We start from the raw sequence: 18,854 nt of genomic DNA, 5'->3' as shown, positions 1-18,854 counted from the left end.
CGGTCCCAGCAATCCTATGGGATGTGGCCAAGATCGACTCCTCCCTACTGCCACCATGGCAGAAGATCAGCACCTTGAACACCTTCCTGATCCCCTGTATTTCATTTGTCCTGAGGGGATCTGCCATGGTGACGGTACCTCTCAAGAAGATGGACAACACCATCAGGCAGCTAGTGAAGAAGTGGATGTTTCTTCTCCAGAGGGCCAGCAATGAACTGGTGTACATCTCGCACAGGCAGAGCGGCGCCAAGGTCCCTCAAATGGGTGATCTGTGCGATGTTGCAGTGATCACTCATGCCTTCTGACATGCCCGGACGCCATGGTGAGGAACATCGCAGCAAGTGCTATGCATGATGTCATGAAGAAGTGAATCACCAGGACCCGCTCCAACCAAGAGGTCGCCACCTACCTGAGCGGCTCCCTGGAAGGTGAATTTGGAAGAGTGGGGAGAGGCTTTGCTTTGGACTCATGCTTGCAATGCTACGAGATGACTGGAGAAGCATATCGGCTGCCACTGGACGTGGTACGAGGAATGCCAGGAGCTGGGAGTCCTGGTGCCACAGGTGAAGATCACAGAGCACACAGTTATCACTCTGAGAGCTAGAAACATGCTGGAGACAACCCTGAAGGATGCTATCTGCCGCCAGTACGTGGGAAACCTGAAATGGAAGCCGGACCAGGGCAAGGCCTTTGAGGTGACATCCAAGCAATCACTTCCAGGGGCAATCACTTCCAGCTTCACCCAATTTGCTGACTGGAGGTTCATCCACAGGGCCCGTCTCAACTGCGTCCCGCTGAACGGAGCTGTCTGCCATGGAAATCGGGACAAGCGATGCAGGAAGTGCAGCTGTGCCAATGAGACCCTACCCCATGTCCTGTGTATCTGCAAGCCTCATTCCAGAGCCTGGCAGCTGCACGACAACACCATCCAGGATTGCCTAGTCAGAGCCATCCCGCCACCCATGGGGAAGGTGGTCGTGAACTCCACCATCCCTGGAACGGACAGCCAACTGCGACCAGACATCGTCATCACTAATGAGGCACAGAAGAAGATCATCATGGTGGATGTCACAGTTCCTTTTGAGAACAGAACCCTGGCCTTCCGTGACACCCAAGCTCAAAAGCTGGAGAAATACACCCCTCGGGCTGACACCTTGAGAGCTAGGAGTTACTAGGTCCAAACTCATGCGCTGATCGTCGGAGCCCTGGGCACATGGGATCCTACTAACAAGCAAGTGTTGCAGGAATGTGGAATGTGGTCAGCACTACACTTGGCTGATGCGGCAACTCATGGTATCAGATGCCATCAGGTAGTTGAGGGACATCTATTTAGAACACATCACCGGACATCAGCAATACCAGGAGAGACGAGTTGGAGTGCCATTTAGAAATTAAGTCTGGAAAGTAACTGAAATACTTCTCTGGTGGATTGTATTTACTGAGGGACAACCGATCCTAAATCATAGAATCATAGAATATCAGGGTTGGAAGGGACCTCAGGAGGTCATCTAGTCCAACCCCCTGCTCAAACCAGGACCAATCCCCAATTAAATCATCCCAGCCAGGGCTTTGTCAAGCCTGACCTTAAAAACTTCTAAGGAAGGAGATTCCACCACCTCCCTACGTAACGCATTCCAGTGATTCACCACCCTCCTAGTGAAAAAGTTTTTCCTAATATTCAACCTAAATCTCCCAACTGCAACTTGACACCATTACTCCTTGTCCTGTCATCCGCTACCACTGAGAATAATATAGATCCATCCTCTTTGGAACGCCCTTTCAGGTAGTTGAAAGCAGCTATCAAATCCCCCCTCATTCTTCTCTTCTGCAGTCTAAACAATCCCAGTTCCCTCAGCCTCTCCTCATAAGTCATGTGTTCCAGTCCCCTAATCATTTTTGTTGCCCTCCGCTGGACTCTCTCCAATTTTTCTACATCCTTCTTGTAGTGTGGGGCCCAAAACTGGACACACTACTCCAGATGAGGCCTCACCAATGTCGAATAGAGGGGAACGATCAAGTCCCTCGATCTGCTGGCAATGCCCCTACTTATACATCCCAAAATGCCATTGGCCTTCTTGGCAACAAGGGCACACTGTTGACTCATATCCAGCTTCTCGTCCACTGAAACCCCTAGGTCCTTTTCTGCAGAACTGCTGCCGAGCCATTCGGTCCCTAGTCTGTAGCGGTGCATGGGATTCTTCTGTCCTAAGTGCAGGACTCTGCACTTGTCCTTGTTGAACCTCATCAGATTTCTTTTGGCCCAATCCTCCAACTTGTCTAGGTCCCTCTGTATCCTATCCCTACCCTCCAGCGTATCTACCTCTCCTCCCAGTTTAGTGTCGTCTGCAAACTTCCTGAGGGTGCAATCCACACCATCCTCCAGATCATTTATGAAGATATTGAACAAAACCGGCCCAAGGACCGACCCTTGGGGCACTCCACTTGATACCAGCTGCCAACTAGACATGGAGCCATTGATCACTACCCGTTGAGCCCGACAATCTAGCCAACTTTCTATCCACCTTATAGTCCATTCATCCAGCCCATACTTCTTTAACTTGCTGGCAAGAATACTGTGGGAGACAGTGTCAAAAGCTTTGCTAAAGTCAAGGAACAACACGTCCACTGCTTTCCCTTCATCCACAGAACCAGTTATCTCATCATAGAAGGCAATTAGATTAGTCAGGCATCACTTTCCCTTGGTGAATCCATGCTGACTGTTCCTGATCACTTTCCTCTCATCAAAGTGCTTCAGAATTGATTCCTTGAGGACCTGCTCCATGATTTTTCCGGGGACTGAGGTGAGACTGACTGGCCTGTAGTTCCCAGGATCCTCCTTCTTCCCTTTTTTAAAGATGGGCACTACATTAGCCTTTTTCCAGTCGTCCGGGACCTCCCCCGATCGTCCTGAGTTTTCAAAGATAATGGCCAATGACTCTGCAATCACATCCGCCAACTCCTTTAGCACTCTCAGATGCAGCGCATCCGGCCCCATGGACTTGTGCTCGTCCAGCTTTTCTAAATAGTCCCGAACCACTTCTTTTTCCACAGAGGGCTGGTCACCTCCTCCCCACGCTGCCTGATGCCTGTCGTTTTCTGCCTGGCGGCATTGTCCCACCCACCTCCATAACCCTCCACAGCACCCAGTCTGCCCCTGGAGTATGGATGGACAGGAGCTGGAACAGTCTCTTCTCACCGGCCCCCCTGTTTAATGAGGGCTGGGATCCCACAGGCTCCAAGACCAGGGCGGGACAAACACACCCAGAAGGCTGGGATGCCCCCGCCAGCTGGCTTGGGCAGTGAGCCAACGCCAGCCCAGAGGAGCATGGTGCACAGCGAAGCTCGAGAGCTCCCTCTATTGGGCACATGGTATATGCACTGATCCCGCTGCATTTAAGCATCAAAAGAATCCTAAGGATTTTTTGGCAACTAACAGATCCAGAGCTGCTCTGGGCTAACTGAGGAACACTGTCTGTGGGGCTGGTGACTGGGCTGCTACTGTATGGATAGACTGATTTCGTTTAATAGGGGGCTGTTGGGAAGGGAAAGAAAGGCTCAAGATAAGCTACCTCTCAGCAAACACTGAGCTCTCAAGGGGCAATGCCAGAACTATTAGTTTTCTACTATTTTCTATTAGTTGCCTCCTCTCCAGCCAACCCCCAAACCTGGTTTGCACCAGGACAGAAGATACAAGGGAACACAAAAAGAACAAGACAGCTCTGGCAGGATGAAAAAGGACCCTATCTGCAGTGAGAGGGAACCAGGCTGAGCCACAGGGCCCCGCTGAGGCCATCTGACGAAGTCGGGCCTGCCTAGGTTGGCAGTGGGGGATGGCAGGGCTCTAGGCAAGGCACATAGCTGGAGGCAGTTGTTTTAAAATCCATTTTCTCTAATGCTCTCTTCCTGCTGCAAAGCAAGCCCTGCTCTGGGTCAGAAGGCTGCCAGGTCACGCTGCTCCACACTGGTCACAGACTCCCACAGGGAGGGACCACAGGAGCTGAACCCAGCTGGACATGTGGGGTAAGCGCAGTGGCTACACAGACATCTGTAGCCCAGAGCCCATTCTAAGTGTGGGCAAATCGTGGCATTCCACCCCAGGAGAAGTAAAGGCTGACATCAAAGGGGGGCACTCAGAGATAAAAGAGGGGCCAGAGGGGCCGAAGTGTCCCAGTGACTGGTCTCTGAACACTGGTTTGTTGCAGAAGCAGTAAAGTTCCCATCTCTTTATGGGGAGCCGCTGCTTGGAATGTTAGTTGTTACACTCCTGTCTGCAAATCCTGACACCTCCCAGGGTGCTCTGCAGCGGCTGTACCCGAGGGGGTGGGATTTGCTGATAACTGGGTTTAATCAAATACATTTGTTGTTTCAAGTTTTAGGTGACAAAACTTTTTTGATTTCTACAATGTCAGGTGACAAGAGGCACCTGGGTCTCTAGGCAGCATGATCCAGTGGACCAGGCAATGCACCGGGCAGCAGGGGACCTGGATTCTGTCCCTGTCTCTGCCACAGCCAGCTGGGTACCCTTGGGCAAGTCACCTCTGCTCACTGTGCCTGTTCCAGCCCTTGGCTGTCCTGGCTAGTCAGCGGGAAGCTCTTTGGGATGGGACCTAGCACAGTGGGGCCTCAAGACACTTCTGGAATGTTGATAAGTCACCATTCAAACCAGCTTCCCTCAGAGGCCTGACCCCCATCTCCCATGCATCACTTCCGGGCATGTGCACCTCTCAGCCTTGGCCTCTCCCTGCCCAGGACACTGCACTGAGATGGTGACATCACCATAGGTTGGAAATTTGACGTAAGCTCCCCCAGAGCCACCTGCTGCCCGCCTGCAGTGCCTAGGAACACCAGTTCACTGGAACCCTCTCCTGGCAGTGCCGGCTCTGTTCTGCCATTTGGTCCGAGGGCTGTAATTACTCCCAGTGCTTGTAAATCAGCTACGGCGCTCCCCACAAGAAGCCCAGTCATTTCACCCTAGCTCTTTGGGAGTCAGGGACTGAACCATTAACTCCTCCGCCAGCCACGGGCCAATCTCTACCCCCTAGGGTAGCCCCACAGCTGCCCCACTGATTTTGGGGGCATTCCCCAGCAGATTTCTCTGCATGAACTACCATCACAGGGACAGATTAGGGTTTTGTGGGGCCCCTGCGCCAGAGAAAATGGGGGCCCTTCCTCACCCCTTCCACCTGGAGTCCGTCCGTCCTTCCCCCCACTCCCTTCCCCCGTGCTCCTGCCCAGGAAATGGGGTCAGGACACGGGGGCTTGCCCCACTCTGCCCGCCCAACTGGCACTCCTTCCAGGGAGCGGGGTCAGGGCATGGGGGTACCCATTTTTCCGGGGGCCCCCAATTGGCCGGGGTACCTTGGCACAGGTCCCATTGGCCCAGTGGCTAATCCGCCACTGGTCACACACTGCTGCAGGAGACATGGAAACAGTGTCCCAGAGAGACAGAGCTGAGTCAGGCTGATCCACTGCACATCTGGGAGCCTTTAATTGCATGAATTAATGGTTGGTCCAGTCCTGGGCTCCCACCGTGCTTACCCCATATGGCAGGCACAGACTCACTGGGGACAGGGACAGCCAGCTCAGGGATTCCTCAGCATGACCCTGGCTCTGGCTCGGATCCAGCCCAGCTTGGTAGAGGGTGAAAGCTGACAATCTACAGCCCGACAATTGCTCTGTGCCTGTCTCTCAGGAACACCAGCCCATATGGCAATCCTTGCTGGCAACAGCCCAACAGGCCTGGAGTAGGGACTCCCCTCGCAGCCCTAGAAGAGGTGCCCCCAGATGGGGAAGAGAGGCACTGCCCTGCCGGGGGGCGGGGGCTTGCCCCAGCCAGGCTGTCACTGCTCAGTGGGTATGGAGAGGAGCAGCCCACCCTTTGTCGTGTCTGTATACCACTGGGCATTACAAATCCACTGGGATGGGGCTCGGGCAGCCTCCCCTGGGCAAAACAAGCTCATCTCCTCCATCTCTGTGCATCCAGCACGGGGTGTCCTGTCACAAGCGTTCTCACTGCATTGCAAGGTGCAGGGGCGCTGGGGAGTGCCTAGCACAGCAGTCCCTTTTGGGGCCACAGGAGAGCAAAGCTGCTGGCCTGGACAGTAGTCAGGGCGGCTTCTCCCCAGCTCTGCGGGAGGGAATGATTTCACAGCACCTTCTAGAGGAGGCCGGGATTATGCCTGCCCAGTCTGCTGCCTGGTATTGCAACGCCAGACCTGATCTCGCAGGCCGCATGGGCGCTATTGTCAGCTGGTGGTTGCTGCATGCTCCCCTGACACTGCACCACCCTGCTGTGCTCACGCTGCTCCATGCTCAGTGATCTCCCCTTCCCCAAAGCAGGCATCCCCCGCAGCCACTCATCCCCCAGCCATACAGCACCTCGCCGCGCCCACCCAGGGCAGCCCCTGCAGTGCTGGGCGCCCCCTTCCCTCTGGGCAGGGACCTCCTGCAGTCACCTACCCTTTCCTTTCGCTGTGGAGTGGCTGATCTTCCTCCGCCTGCTCACACACGCCCCTCTCTGCTTCCTCGGCAAGGATTGGACCACGGCAACCTTCACCTCAGGGGACAGCGCACGCGCCATCTCCATGGTCTGGAAACTCCAGTCCATCCCTGCCAGAGAGAAGACAGCACAGCTGAGAACAGCCTCGCTCAGCACATGGCACAGACAGAGCGGTGGCCACATGGTGTGCGCCAGGCTGTGCAGCACCCTCCACCTCACCTTCTCCAGGTACAATCATTCCCCCTGCCCAGCCATGCTCTGCCCCAGACACCCGCCAGGGCCCATCCCCCCTCTGGATGCATCATGTATAAGGCAATCTCCTCTAACCCCCTTCGGCCATCAGTCCAGGAGCTGGGAAGGAGATCGCTGCCCACAGGGCTACTCTGTGAGCATGCACTTGACCTGTAACACAGAGCAGCAAGTAGCGGCAGCTCTGTGAACCATGGCAAGGGGCCAACCTGTGAGCTCACCCTGGGTTTAGATGCAGATTTGCCACACAGAGAGGGAATTGTTTCCCACTGGTCAGAGTAATTCCCTGTGCCCCCTTGGGACACAGAGCACATGTATCAGCGTGGTAGCCGAGTTAGTCTGTATCAGCAAAAACAACGAGGAGTCCTTGAGGCACCTTAGAGACTAACAAATTTATTTGGGTATAAGCTTTCATGGGCTAGAACCCACTTCATCAGATGCATGGAGTGGAAAATACAGGAGCAGGTATAAATGCATGAAAGGATGGAAGTTGCCTTACCAAGTGTGAGGTCGGTCTAATGAGACAATTCACTTAACAGCAGGATACCAAGGGAGGAAAAATAACTTTTGAAGTGGTAATGAGAGTGGCCCATTACAGACAGTTGACAAGAAAGTGTGAGTAACAGTAGGGGGAAATTAGTACTGGGGAAATTAGGTTTAGGTTTTTTAATGACCCAACCATTCCCAGTCATTATTCAGGCCTAATCTGATGGTGTCCAGTTTGCAAATTAATTCCAGTTCTGCAGTTACATGTTGGAGTCTGTTTTTGAAGTTTTTTTGCTGAAGAATTGCCACTTTTAGGTCTGTTATTGAGTGGCCAGAGAGTCTGAAGTGTTCTCCTACTGGTTTTTGAATGTTATGATTCCTGAGGTCAGATTTGTGTCCATTTATTCTTTTGCATAGAGACTGTCCAGTTTGGCTAATGTACATGGCAGAGGGGCATTGCTGGCACATGATGGCATATATCACATTGGTAGATGTGCAGGTGAACGAGCCCTGATGGTGTGGCTGATGTGGTTAGGTCCTATGATGGTGTCCCTTGAATAGATATGTGGACAGAGTTGGCACCGGGGTTTGTTGCAGGGTTTGGTTCCTGGGTTGGTGTTTTTCTAGTGTGGTGTGTAGTTGCTGGTGAATATTTGCTTCAGGATGGGGGGCTGTCTGTAGGCAAGGACTGGCCTGTCTCCCAAGGTCTGTGTGAGTGAGGGATCGTCCTTCGGGTTAGGTTGTAGATCCTTGATGATGTGCTGGAGATATTTTAGTTGGGGGCTGTAGGTGACGGCTAATGGTGTTCTGTTACTTTCTTTGTTGGGCCTGTCTTGTAGTAGGTGACTTCTGGGTACCCTTCTGGCTCTGTCAATCTGTTTCTTCACTTCACCAGGTGGGTATTGTGGTTGTAAGAATGCTTGATAGAGATTCTGTAGGTGTTTGTTTCTGTCTGAGGGATTGGAGCAAATGCAGTTGTATCTTAGAGCTTGGCTGTAGACAATGGATCGTGTGATGTGGTCTGGATGAAAAGCTGGAGGCATATAGGTAAGTATAGCGGTCAGTAGCTTTCCGGTACAGGGTGGTGTTTATGTGACTATCGCTTATTAGCACTGTAGTGTCTAGGAAATGGACCTCTTGTGCAGACTGGTCCAGGTTGAGGTTGATGGTGCGATGGAAATTGTTGAAATCTTGGTGGAATTCCTCGAGGACTTCTTTTCCATGGGTCCAGATGATGAAGATGTCATCAATGTAGTGCAAGTAGAATAGAGGCATTAGGAGACGAGAGCTGAGGGAGCGTTGTTCTAAGTCAGCCATAAAAATGTTGGCATACTGTGGGGCCATGTGGGTACCCATAGCAGTGCCACTGACTTGAAGGTATACATTGTCCCCAAATGTGAAATAGTTGTGTGTGAGGACAAAGTCACAAAGTTCAGCCACCAGGTTTGCCGTGATGGTATCGGGGATGCTATTCCTGATGGCCTGTAGTCCATCTTTGCGTGGAATGTTGGTGTAGAGGGCTTCTAGATCCATAGTGGCCAGGATGGTGTTTTCTGGAAGATCACCAAAGGATTGTAGTTTCCTCAGGAAGTCAGTGGTGTCTCGAAGATAGCTGGGAGCGCTGGGAGCGTAGGGCCTGAGGAGGGAGTCCACATAGCCAGATAATCCTGCTGTCAGGATGCCGATGCCTGAGATGATGAGGCATTCAGGATTCACAGGTTTATGGATCTTGGGTAGCAGAAAAAAAAACCCTGGTCAGGGCTTAGGGGTGTGTCTGTGTAGATTTGTTCCTGTGCTTCTTTAGGGAGTTTCTTGAGCAGATGGTGTAGTTTCTTTTGGTAACCCTCAGTGGGATCAAAAGGTAATGGTCTGTGGTGTTAGAGAGTTGCCTAGCCTCTCGTTCATACTCCAACCTATTCATGGTGACGACAGCACTTCCTTTGTCAGCCTTTTTTATTATAATGTCAGAGTTGTTTCTGAGGCTATGGATGGCATTGTGTTCTGCATGGCTGAGGTTATGGGGCAAGTGATGCTGCTTTTCCACAATTTTGGCCTGTGCACGTCGGTGGAAGCACTCTATGTAGAAGTCCAGTCTGTTGTTTCGACCTTCAGGAGGAGTCCACGCAGAAGCCTTCTTTTTGTAGTGTTGGCAGGAAGGTTCCTGTGGGTTAGTATGCTGTTCAGTGATGTGGTGGAAATATTCTTTGAGTCAGAGATGTCAAAAGTAGGATTGTAGGTCACTGCAGAACAGTATCATGTTCGTGGGGTGGTGGGGCAGAAAGAGAGGCCTCAAGATAGGACAGACTCTTCTGCTGGGCTGAGTCTAGCTGGATAGATTAACAATATTGTTGAAGTGTTGTGGCCCCTTGTGGCATGTAGGAATTTAGATAGTTTAGTGTCCTTTTTCCTCTGTAGAGAAGCAAAGTGTGTGTTGTAAATGGCTTGTCTAGTTTTTGTAAAGTCCACCCACAAGTGTGTTTGTGTGGAAGGTTGGTTTTTTAAGAGAGTTTCTAGTTTTGAGAGTTCATTCTTGATCTTCTCCTGTTTGCTGTATAGGATGTTGATCAGGTGGTTCCGCAGTTTCTTTGAGAATGTGTGGCACAATCTCTCACTATAGTCTGTGTGGTATGTTGATTGTAATGGATTTCTTACCTTCAGTCCTTTTGATATGATGTCCATGTTAGGATATATATATTCAGGCCTGTCTGCAAAGGATTGAAATCATGTTTTGCTAAAGGGGGAAATGGGAACAGGGAACGTGGGTAAGGAAATTGGAATCATGTTTGGCTAAGGGTAGTAATGGGAACAAGGACACAGGTCTAAGGCTCTGTGGTGTCAGAGCTGGGAAGGAGGACACTAAGGAAGGAAACTGGAATCATGCTTGCTGGAAGTTCACCCCAATAAACATCGAATTGTTTGCACCTTTGGACATTGGGTATTGTTGCTCTCTGTTCATGCGAGAAGGACCAGGGAAGGAAGCGGGTGAAGGAATAAGCCCCCTAACATCTTGATGCCGGTGACTCGGATGCATCGCATCGGATAGGTGAGTGGCAGCCTGTAAGTCCCCCTCTCCAACAGTTCGCGCAGCTGCTTGGAGGGGGTATCGCGAACTCTCGTGATGGTAGTTGCGGGTTCTGGCAAGCCAGCATAAAGGATTTTTTGGATAAATGGATAAGGAAGAACCAGGGCCCATACCAGGTGCAGGGGGCAACCTGGGATGAGATTAAAAAGGAAATGGAGGAAGTGTTAGGGGACCCAGAGGTATGGGGGTGGCTGAGGAGCCCACCCTCCTTGGTATATGGGTAGTGGAAGAAGGTCCCTGCCCATGCGGACTGGATGCCTTCCAGGGAAAGGAGGCACTTCAGTCCCCTTGTGAGAGGTTTGAAGTAAGGGCAGCATTATGGGAAGCTGCCAGTAATCTTTCAAGTTTGATGCTTCTTCAGCAAGGGTTGCTGAAGGGTTGTAAATTAATTAGGGGTGGTGAAAGATGATTTGGCACAACAGGGTTTAAAGTCAAAAGCAGAGTTAACAGACCACCTTTAGAGACTGGAGCTGGGACTTGGTTCTGGGGAGTGGAGAGAAAAAAAAAAAGTTTCAAAGTGCAACCTGCCTTTCCACACTTTTGTTTTTCTGAAGTTTTAATGGAGGGTACTTTGGATATTTATGTGAGATGTCAAGAAGGAAGTTTTTGTTTAATGATAAAACCCAGTTATCTAACTGTAACTGTATGTGCAACTCTGTGCAGTCACATTGGACGGAAGCTTGGTCATTAAATTATCCAAGGGGGTCAGGTAGAGTGGCTACTACCACCACTACGCTTCTGTCCCCAGAAGTCTTTACAGCTATTCTGAGGGGAAATGGGCCCTTTTCCCACAGAAATGGTCTATAAGGGACTGCTACTGGCAGCAGGCAGAGAGAGAATCTGATCAAAATTATCTGGCTATTGGGTAATGTAATCAAAATGACTAAAGGATGTAAGGGGTTTCTATTGGAACTTAACTTGGCTGTTCCTGGTTGTGTCTAGTTGTACAAGATGTAATCGGGGTACAGTTGTGTAAAAAGAGTAATCACAGTGCAAGAAATGTTAGGCAAAAGAGAATTTTGTGTGGTAAAGGAAAAGGGAAGGAATGATGGGAACACTGAGCCTTTGGGTGGCTTTGGGGGATCAGATTGTTGCTTTGGTGGGTGTGCATGAAAACTCTGTGGGCATGGGGGAGGCAGTTACACCTTGTGTAAAATTAATTTGACTAATATAATGTTATGGAGGTTAAACTATATGGAAGGAATTTGCATTTTCCCAGGACGTGTGCAGTGTATATTGGAGAAGGGGTAAAAGAAATGCAAATAAAACATGGCAAGGATTTCACCGTTAAGCCAAGCTGGTCGCCTGCCATATTTACTATTCTTTCGACTCATCGGGATGGTTTGTCCCTGTAACCTCAACAGGGATTCCTTGAAATACAGTCAGCTCTCCTGGACTCCTTTCCCCTTCATGTTAGTCACCCAGGGGATCCTACCCATCCGTTCCCTGAGGGAGTCGAAGTCTGCTTTCCTGAAGTCCAGGGTCCGTATCCTGCTGCTTACCTTTCTTCCCTATAAGGTCCTTCTCTCACTGTGACAGTCTGAGGCCCTATAAGGCACTATAAGGTGGGTAGAAAGTTGGCTAGACTGTTGGGCTCAATGGTAGTGATCAATGGCTCCATGTCTAGTTGGCAGCCGGTGTCAACTGGGGCCGGTTTTGTTCAATATCTTCATAAATGATCTGGAGGATGGTGTGGATTGCACTCTCAGCAAATTTGCGGATGATACTAAACTGGGAGGAGTGGTTGATATGCTGGAGGGCAGGGATAGGATACAGAGGGACCTAGACAAATTGGAGGATTGGGCCAAAAGAAATCTGATGAGGTTCAATAAGGATAAGGGCAGGGTCCTGCACTTAGGATGGAAGAATCCAATGTACAGCTACAGACTAGGGACTGAATGGCTAGGCAGCAGTTCTGCGGAAAAGGACCTAGGGGTGACAGTGGACGAGAAGCTGGATATGAGTCAGCAGTGTGCCCTTCTTGCCAAGAAGGCCAATGGCATTTTGGGATGTATAAGTAGGGGCATAGCGAGCAGATCGAGGGACGTGATCGTTCCCTTCTATTTGACATTGGTGAGGCCTCATCTGGAGTACTGTGTCCAGTTTTGGGCCCCACACTACAAGAAGGATGTGGATAAATTGGAGAGAGTCCAGCGAAGGGCAACAAAAATGATTAGGGGTCTGGAACACATGACTTATGAGAAGAGGCTGAGGGAACTGGGATTGTTTAGTCTGCGGAAGAGAAGAATGAGAGGGGATTTGATAGCTGCTTTCAACTACCTGAGAGGTGGTTCCAGAGAGGATGGTTCTAGACTATTCTCAGTGGTAGAAGAGGACAGGACAAGGAGTAATGGTCTCAAGTTGCAGTGGGGGAGGTTTAGGTTGGATATTAGGAAAAACTTCTTCACTAGGAGGGTGGTGAAACACTGGAATACATTACCTAGGGAGGTGGTAGAATCTCCTTCCTTAGAAGTTTTTAAGGTCAGGCTTGACAAAGCCCTGGCTGGGATGATTTAATTGGGGATTGGTCCTGCTTTGAGCAGGCGGTTGGACTAGATGACCTCCTGAGGTCCCTTCCAACCCTGATATTCTATGATTCTATGATTCTTAGGCTAAGGCCTTTGGCTAAGCAGCAGAGGCAGCCATAAGCTGGGAAGCGACCGGTCACATCCTCACGTTCCAACCTAGTCACATTGAAAGAAGGTGCTATTGGGCTGTTAGGGATACAATCCTGTGCTGATAATGCCTGTCACCTCCAGAGAAAGGGAAGTGCCTAGAAAATGTAAAAGAAAACTTTGTTTGATAGCATCTTGTCTGGCAAGAACTCACTTATCAATAGCTGGGATGTGAAATCCTCACTTCTGTATTGTTTTGTCATTATAGTTCCCACTTTGCTATTGTTTGTCTGTATAATCTCTGTCTGGTTCTGTGATTGTTCCTGTCTGCTGTATAATTAATTTTGCTGGTGTAAACTAATTAAGGTGGTGGGATATAATTGGTTATATAATCATGTTACAATATGTTAGGATTGGTTAGTTAAATTTCAGGAAAATGATTGATTAAGGTATAGCAAAGCAGTACTCAAGTTTTATTATATAGCCTGCAGTCAATCAGGAAGTGAGTGTGTGGGTGTGTGGGTGGGTGTGTGTGGGGAAAATGGGAACAGGGAATGTGGGTAAGGAAATTGGAATCATGTTTTGCTAAAGGGGGAAATGGGAACAGGGAATGGGGGTAAGGAAATTGGAATCATGTTTGGCTAAGGGCAGGAATGGGAACAAGGACACAGGTGTAAGGCTCTGTGGTGTCAGAGCTGGGAAGGGGGACACTAAGGAAGGAAACTGGAATCATGCTTGCTGGAAGTTCACCCCAATAAACATCAAATTGTTTGCACCTTTGGACATTGGGTATTGTTGCTCTCTGTTCATGCGAGAAGGACCAGGGAAGTAAGTGGGTGAAGGAATAAGCCCCCTAACAATGTGCCCCAGGACATTCTGAGCCAATACCTGGATCAGCAATTTTCAATCACAGGTCTGAGGCCCCCTGGGGTGCTGCAAGCAGGTTTCAGGGGGTCCGCCAAGCAAGGCCGGCATTAGACTTACTGGAGCCCTGGGCAGAAAGCCGAAGTCCTGAGCAAGTTAGTTTTGCGGAGCCCCAGGCAGTTGCCCTGCTTGCTACCCCCTAACCCTGATCCTGGCTTTTATACAGGGGTGCTGGAACAATTTGTATAGTGGGAGTGCTGAGTGCCATTGAACCGAACTGTAAACCCTGTATGTGATGGAAACCACTTCAAGCCAAGGGTTGCAGAGGCAACGCCCACACCCTTAGTTCCAGCACCTATGCTTTTATATGCAAAAAACCAGTTGTTCTGGCACAGGTGGGGCCGTGGAGTTGGGGGTTGGGGGAGCTCAGAAAAAAAAAGTTTGAGAACACCTGACCTGGATAACATAATTACTTTTTCAGATAATGCTGAACAACACACCACACATGTCTGTTCCATCTTGAAGAGATGAGGCCAACATGGCATCTGTGCTAAATTAGAAAAATTACTCCTGGGGTATTCTGTGCCAAAAAAATTAAAAATTCTGTGCACAATATTTTGAAATTCTGCAGATTTTATTTGTCAGAATAACACTATATAATCAGGCCAGTTTCAATTATTTCGATAATTTATTTCAAAAAACCTGTCAGCAAGTATGTCTGTAACAATACAGACACATATACAAATTCCCCCAGGAGTAGAGAGTTAAAGAAACTCTTACAACAACCCAGTTGCTGCTTCTCTGTCCCCTATCCCCTCCTAGAGCCCAGCCAAGGGGGCAGACACTCACACCACTCTCCCCGCAGAGGCCAGATGTAGGCCCCCTCCCCCGGTCCAGACACTCACACCCCCTACTCCCCACAGCCCAGCTGCGCCCCCTCCCCAGCCCAGACAATCACAGACTCTCCCCTTCTAGAGCCCAAAGATCCAGAGGGAGAAACAGCCTGATGCTGGGTCCCAGGCTTACATGGATTTTCCTGCTTGCCACTGCCTGCTTCCTTTAGAGCGTGCTGGGAACTGCAGCTGCTGGGAACCCTCCAGTTCCCTCCCTCTCCCCCAAGCCTTGTCTTCTATTTGCAAGCCGGGCTCTGCTGGGTCCAGTGGCCCCTAGTGATGGCCAACATCTCTGCAGCCTATTTCTGCGGGCGGGGGAAGGAAATTCTGTGCACTAGAGCCCAAAGATCCAGAGGGAGAAACAGCCTGATGCTGGGTCCCAGGCTTACATGGATTTTCCTGCTTGCCACTGCCTGCTTCCTTTAGAGCGTGCTGGGAACTGCAGCTGCTGGGAACCCTCCAGTTCCCTCCCTCTCCCCCAAGCCTTGTCTTCTATTTGCAAGCCGGGCTCTGCTGGGTCCAGTGGCCCATAGTGATGGCCAACATCTCTGCAGCCTATTTCTGCGGGCGGGGGAAGGAAATTCTGTGCACCCAACCCTAATTTCTGCAAAATTCTGCATTGCTCAGTGGCACAGAATTCCCGCAGGAGTAAAATCTTACAGACGAGTTGAGAAGCTCTAGCACCAACTTGCTTTGGAACAGGGGCTTGCAATTTGTCAGGGTGGTTGCCCTAAAATTGCAGTTTTCACCGGCTCAGTAGAAACTTGCTAGAATTTGGCAGCTAAATTCTCTGAAAATTCTCTCTGCACTGAGCATGCTCCAGCCCCTCACAGCTCCTATGTATGACTGGTCTCGCATGCACCATCCCCACAGAGGAAGTGAACGTGCAAATCCCAGAGTTGCAGGGGATGAGCAGGACTTTCCCTGACAGGAACCATTGGGGTCAGCCAGAGGAACAGAGAGAAGGGAGCCCGTGTCTCCAGTGCTTTCAGTGGAGGGGAAGAATGAAGCTGCCAAACTCCAACACAGAGGGGTAAGAAATGACAGGAGAGAGATGCAAGGCAGCGGGACAGGAGCAGGAGCCTGGAGGGAAGGAGAGACGGGGGATTAGGATCTGGGAGGGGGCAGAAGGCAGGAGGGACAGGAATAAGAAAGGGGGATGGGCAGGAGGCAGGGGAAGGCTGTATTGTAATGCACACGCAGCAGGGGGCAGAGATATGGCTGCTGTAAATCTAGCTTTTCCTATCTTTGGACTGCTTGACTTTGCCCCCTAAAGAGCGTCCTGTGGCGGTTGTAACGTACAGCTCTAGAACTCTGCTGGAAAGCCCAGCAGCACCTGCCAGACTCACCCGATGGCCCAGGAGTATATGCAACACTGCCCTGGGTGTTGCTTGGCAGAGCTCTACCTGGGAAGCCCTTGGTTTTCATAGATTCCAAGGCCAGAAGAGACCATTGTGATCAGCTAGTCTGAATGCCTGTGTAATGCAGGCCAGAGACCCAACCCCAAATAATCCCTGGAGCAGAGCTTTTAGAAAAACATCACGTCTTGATTTCAAAATTGTCAGTGATGGAGAATCCACCACGACCCTTGGTAAATTGATCCAGTGGTTAATTACCCTCCCTGTTAAAAATTTACACCTTATTTCTAGTCAGAATTTGTATAGCTGCAACTTCCAGCCATTGGATCATGTTCATAGAATCATAGAATATCAGGGTTGGAAGGGACCTGAGGAGGTCATCTAGTCCCAACCCCTGCTCAAAACAGGATCAATCCCCAACTAAATCGTCCCAGCCAGGGCTTTGTCAAGCCTGACCTTAAAAACCTCAAAGGAAGAAAATTCCACCACTTTCCTAGGTAACACATTCCAGTGCTTCACCCACCCTCCTAGTGAAATAGTTTTTCCTAATATCCAACCTAAACCTCCCCCACTGCAATTTGAGACCATTACTCCTTGTTCTGTCATCTGCTACCACTGGGAACAGTCTAGATCCATCCTCTTTGGAACCCCCTTTCAGGTAGTTGAAAGCAGCTATCAAATCCCCCCTCATTCTTCTCTTCTGTAGACTAAACAATCCTAGTTCCCTCAGCCTCTCCTCATAAGTCATGTGTTCCAGACCCCTAATCATTTTTGTTGCCCTTTGCTGGACTCTCTCCAATTTTTCCACATCCTTCTTGTAGTGTGGGGCCCAAAACTGGACACACTACTCCAGATGAGGCCTCACCAATGTCCAATAGAGGGGAACGATCACGTCCCTCAATCTGCTGGCAACGCCCGTACTTATACAGCCCAAAATGCCATTGGCCTTCTTGGCAACAAGGGCACACCTTGTTAGACCTTTGTCTGCTAGATTGAAGAGCCTGTTATGAAATACTTGTTCCCTATGTAGGTACCTATAGACTGTGATCAAGTCGCCCCTTGACCTTCTCTTTGCTAAGCTCCTCGGGGGCTCCTTGAGTCTATCACTATAAGGCAGGTTTTCTAATCCTTTCATCATTCTCATGGCTCTTCTCTGAACCCTCTCCAATTTATCACCATCCTTGAATTGTGGACACCAGAAGTGGACACGATATTCCAGCAGCGGTTACTCCAGTGCCAAATACAGAGGTAAAATGACCTCTCTGCTCCTACTTAAGCATCCTCTCTTTATGCATCCAAGGATTGCATTAGCCCTTTTGACCATAGTGTCACACTGGGAACTCATGTTCAGTTGATTATTCCACCACAAACCCCAAATCTTTTTCAGAGTCCCTGCTTCCCTGCAGAATGTCCCCATCCTGTCAGTATGGCAGGCATCCCATGTTCCTGGATGGATACATTTACATTTCATAGAATATCAGGGTTGAAAGGGACCTCAGGAGGTCATCTAATCCAACCCCCTGCTCAAAGCAGGACCCATCCCCAATTTTTGTCCCAGATCCCTAAATGGTCCCCTTTCAAGGATTGAACTCACAACCCTGGGTTTAGCAGGCCAATGCTCAAACCACTGAGCTATCCCTCCCCCTCGCCCCTGTTTGTGCCCAGCTCATCACGTGATCCAGATCGCTCTGTATCAGTGACCTGTCCTCTTCATTATTTCATTATTTACCACTCCGCCAGCCTTTGTGTCATCTGCAAACTTCACTTTATGTTTTTGTGTATGTCATTGATAAAAATGTTAAATAGCACAGGTTCAAGAACTGATCCCCACAGGACCCCACTAGAAACACACCCGCTCCACGACAGGTCCCTAATTACAACAGCATTGTGAGATCTATCAGTTAGCCAGCTTGTAATGCCCAGGTGGAGGTCTGTGAGACCTGGGGGATGTGGGGTGGGGAGCTCTCAGTTCCTGCAGAGGCAGCCTGCCTGACTCACAGATGGCTCAGTCAAACACCAGGAGGTGCTGTTGTTGCTGCCAGGCTCAGACTGGGGCCTCAAGCAGACAAAGTAGGAACAGGTTGACATCTCTGCAAGGGGACCAAGAGCAGCCCCTAGGATCTGATGGTGATGTGCTCTGTTCCATGTCAGATGTAAAGGCACAGTCCTGACTCCCTGCGGTCATTACACAGCTACTTACGTGGCCCCCAGCTCTGCAGTCTCTTAGCACCTCACAGTCTTTAATGTTTGCCGTCTCAGCACTCCTGTCCCCCGTGGCACAGATGGGAACTGAAGCACAGAGAGGCTAAGTGGCTGGCCCAGGGTCACACAGGGAGTCTGTGGCAGATCAGGGACTTGCACCTGTGTGCTGTTGGGCAGGTTAACTGCTCCAGGGCTCAGCTCCCCAGCGGGACAATGAGGAGAACAGCAGAGTTCAGTAAAGACTGGGAGATGCTTAGATACGCAGTGAGGGGGGTGGGGGGCACCCAAGAAGCTCTTCAGGTCCCCAGTGGGAAGGTGTAACTGCCAGAAGCCAGGCCCCTGTATCCCTCGAAGCATCATTTCTCCATGCGGCCCACGGAGAGCAATCAGGGGTGCGAGGCATTGGCAGGGCTATTACAGCATAAAGCAAAGGTCGTCTGGTTCTGCCCCCCACCCCTGCAGCCGCTCAGCACACACACGAAATATCCTGGGTGTCACCATGGGGAGGGAAGGCTGCACAGTTTGGGACAAAGGGGTTGCCCACCTGGGGAGGGTGAGGCATGGGCCCACGATCCGTGTTACGAACCCCGGGGGTGTCCTCACAGT

General features: G+C 50.4%; 1 protein-coding gene across 4 annotated transcripts in view; it reads right to left on the bottom strand.

Annotated features, from left to right (window-relative positions):
* Window positions 1-18,854, bottom strand: part of RGS3 (regulator of G protein signaling 3) — a 239,211-nt gene that overhangs the window by 202,949 nt on the left and 17,408 nt on the right. For all 4 annotated transcript variants that reach the window (XR_012665250.1, XM_075120455.1, XM_075120453.1 and 1 more), the window contains one exon: window positions 6,460-6,609. Coding sequence is in view for 3 of the 4 variants with exons in the window: in XM_075120453.1 (XP_074976554.1) it covers window positions 6,460-6,609 (150 nt within the window). In the remaining variant the exon portion in view is untranslated. The remainder of the gene's footprint in view (window positions 1-6,459; window positions 6,610-18,854) is intronic.

The sequence above is a fragment of the Caretta caretta genome, chromosome 16, assembly GCF_965140235.1.
Source record: "Caretta caretta isolate rCarCar2 chromosome 16, rCarCar1.hap1, whole genome shotgun sequence".
NCBI classification, from domain to species: domain Eukaryota; kingdom Metazoa; phylum Chordata; order Testudines; family Cheloniidae; genus Caretta; species Caretta caretta.
The sequence above is the reverse complement of the archived record's forward strand: the minus strand, read 5'-3'. Positions and strand labels throughout refer to the sequence as shown.